This window comes from Pyxicephalus adspersus, chromosome 6, assembly GCF_032062135.1.
Source record: "Pyxicephalus adspersus chromosome 6, UCB_Pads_2.0, whole genome shotgun sequence".
Classification (NCBI taxonomy): Eukaryota; Metazoa; Chordata; class Amphibia; order Anura; family Pyxicephalidae; genus Pyxicephalus; species Pyxicephalus adspersus.
In genome coordinates, this window is record NC_092863.1 from 63594023 (window position 1) to 63597359 (window position 3337).

At 41.5% G+C, this 3337-nt stretch overlaps 1 protein-coding gene across 1 annotated transcript in view; it reads right to left on the reverse strand.

Annotated features, from left to right (window-relative positions):
* DMXL1 (Dmx like 1) overlaps positions 1-334 on the reverse strand; it is a 70087-nt gene extending 69753 nt beyond the window's left edge. Inside the window, exon 1 of the mRNA XM_072416051.1 lies at positions 9-334. Within this exon, the coding sequence (XP_072272152.1) occupies positions 9-95 (87 nt within the window). The 5' untranslated portion in view covers positions 96-334. The remainder of the gene's footprint in view (positions 1-8) is intronic.
* Between the last annotated feature and the right edge of the window lie 3003 nt (positions 335-3337).

The following is a 3337-nucleotide window of genomic DNA, read 5'->3' on the forward strand; positions in this document are numbered from 1 at the left end:
CCACTTACTGTAATGGGCTGCTCCTGCAGGCTCCCCACAGAGAAGCAGTTATCCCCCGGGTTGACGGCTCCTGTCAGCACCTGGTGCAGATTCATGGTCCAGCGGCCGCATAGAGCCCGCACAAGGCGGGGGTGACAAACTAGCAGAGTGACATAAGGAAGGGCAGCGAGTGACACCCTGACAAGGGACAGGCCAGGGGTCAGTGAGGTGACAGCAGGAACCCCAGGAACAGTCCAGCCAGCAAAGGACAAGCTGAGGGGAAACACAGCAGCAGAAGTGACGCGCACTGGTACAGAACAGATCTGAGCAAGCTCCAGCCACTGAGGCGACCAGTTCGCTTCACACTGCGCATGCGCCAGTCTCCTGCTACACCTCCACTACCGTCATCAGAGCGCGAGCCACACTCCCCGCACTGCAGCGAATCCCCGCCCCTTCTCTCTCACTCACTTGCTATAGGCTTCGGCTAGAGAAGATGAGGGGCCGTGTCATGGAGGGGCGGAGAATGCCTGGGAGAACTGTCACAAGGGGGAGGAGCTTCCTGTCGCCTAAGAGGCTAGATATCTGCGCATGTGCAGCCACGCGATAGTCACATGTTTTGTCAATATGTGGAACAGGAAGATCTGGTTGTTAGCATTGTACAGTCATTTCATAGTGACAGTTCAATATTAGAAATATCGGGATATCCCTATGCTGCCTTTGTTTATGTTAGAATCCGAAAGTTTGGCAGTGGGGAGACTGGATAAAATATCAGTCTGTCAAATAAATATTTTACATGTTTAATAAACACAACAGAGCTTTAAAACACTTTTAAAATATGAAATTTCCATTGATCTTTAATTAAAGCGGAACTAAACCCGTCAAACTAACCTGTCCACGTTCCAGTGCCACCATATTCCCTCTGTGCTTCCACTTCTTTGGAATCTTGATGATCCATGGCAGGATGAAATAATCATAAACCAACATGCAAGAAAAGTCAGGAATACTGGGTTTCCCTGGCCAGTAAAGCTGACTCTGTTTACACAACTCAGTTATTTGTCAGAAAACTGGCGCGATCAGGCACCAAATTCATTATCACATGTCCCTTTCTGCAATAATTACCTACCTGATTGTACAAACTTAAATGTTGAACTTTTATACACTTAATTTAGAACATGCTACTTCTGAGGGGTAAAGGGGGCACTTATGGACACTGGGAGAACATATGATTCCTTTTCCAGAGAAGTTTATGGAGTCAGTATGTATTTGTATATATAAATATATATATATATATATATATATATATATATAAATATACATATATATTTATAAATATATATTTTGGGATATTGTTATTATAAACCCTTTTGTTTCTGTCACACAGAATCTGAAAATCACAATGTAATAATGTTATCGGATACCATGGTGGCTCCGAGGTTAGCACTCTGGCCTTTGCAGTGCTGGGTCCCAGGTTAGAATCTCGCCCAGTTCACTATCTGCCTGGAGTTTGCAGGTTCTCCCCGTGTTTGTGTGGGTTTCATCCAGGTACTTTAGTTCCTTCCCACATTCCAAAAACATGCAGTTAGGTTAATTGGCTTCCCCACAAAATTGACCTTAGACTCTTATAATGACATATGACTATGGTAGGGACATTAGATTGGGAGGGACAGCTAGTGACATAACTATGGACTTTGTAAAGTGCTGCGTAATATATTGGCGCTATATAAATACTGTGTAATAATACCTGAATGCAATCTAACATTTTACTTTATCCCATATTTTAGGCACGGAAAACTTACAATTTAACCAAACCTACAAGACACTATGGGATATATGGGATTTTTATAAAGCAAGAAATCCGACATTCACTAAAACATTCTCTTGTGGAGAATCTTCCAGGTCCATGTTTCAATGGCAATTTGTGCCTCTCAGGTTAATTACTGCTGACACCAATAACCTTTATGATTTTTTTTGGCTCTCAATGATCTGTTTGGCTCTCAATGATCTTTTTGGCTATTTGTAAGGTGGAGATTCCTCCCAATGGTCAGCAATGTTGGAGGCTTTCTTCCTACTGACCCCCACACTAGTGGTAGTAGTAATTATATCAGAAGTTCTGCAGACCTGAAAGCTATTTCAAGGTTCTCCCATGTTAACAAGTTTGTAAAACACTGTTTTAGAAGGTTAAACATTATTTCAATTTCTTGTTTGTCTTGTGATGCATTGACTGTAACAATGGTGACCATGAAACAACAAAAAAAAGTATTATCAAAGTAATATCTTACTGCTGAATATATACATTGTTGTGCCGTGTGCTAGTGCTGTGTGATGTGTAAACAGTAACAAATTATGATCCAGTCCGGCACTATCCAGACCTTGTTTTGGCCTCCCAGAAAGTCTGCTGGCAATGTTTTGTATATGCAGGTGAAATGTGTGTACATTGGTCAAACTGTCTGTATTCATGAGCCCTAAGGGAACTGTGGAGACAGAGCCGAGGATAAGGTTAAGTTCTCTAAAGTAGACCGGTATCCCTATCAAACATTAAATGTAACACAGACGTATGCATTTTGCAAACCCTTTTCAAAGTTGCTGAATCCAACAGATTATAATTTTTAATTACTGTTTTGTAAATCAGTTTTTGCATAGGTTTTGGCATGGCCCCCAGCCCTGTATGATGGTGCTTTGGTCTGGTGACCGGTTCATCAGAGCTGCTTTATGAGATGTTGTATATAATTGTTGTCTGCATACTCACCTCTTATGCCCCAGGATCCTCTGTTCCAAAAATATATGTGTGATAAAAAAATACCAGAACCAAGGTTCTGGCATCAGTAGCCTCTGCTTTCAGGTTGGACCTCTAATGCAGCAGTCTTTTCCTTAATTTGTAAGGGTACAGGAACTTTACACAAATTTAAATGTAGGATATTGCGTTAAAGTTCATAGCTGTGAAAATTTACTCTCTGTTATACACCACACACGTGATCCACATTGTAAAACCCATTCATTAAATGCAGGCATGTGGGGACTCTGATACGCCATGGATTGCGCTCAGCTTAAGATAGAAGAGATAGCAGAGAGTATTCTGTGACTAAAGAAGAGTCTTGCAAATGAGCGTTTTTTTTTTTCTAATTCTTTTTTTATGGCGCTTTGGCAGCCTTCCATTAAGGAATATGTTAAAAAAAGGCAAAAAGAGAACAAATGACTACAGATACTGCTCACTTAAAGCAGACATATAGTTCTACAAAAAAAGTGCAGGAAGGTACTAAACCACATTTACCTGCCTGATTACTGTTTTCCTTTAAGAAAACGCTAAGCTGCACATGTGATGCCTGGAAGTGCCAGGGTCCGTCATCCCAGCCCAGTCAAT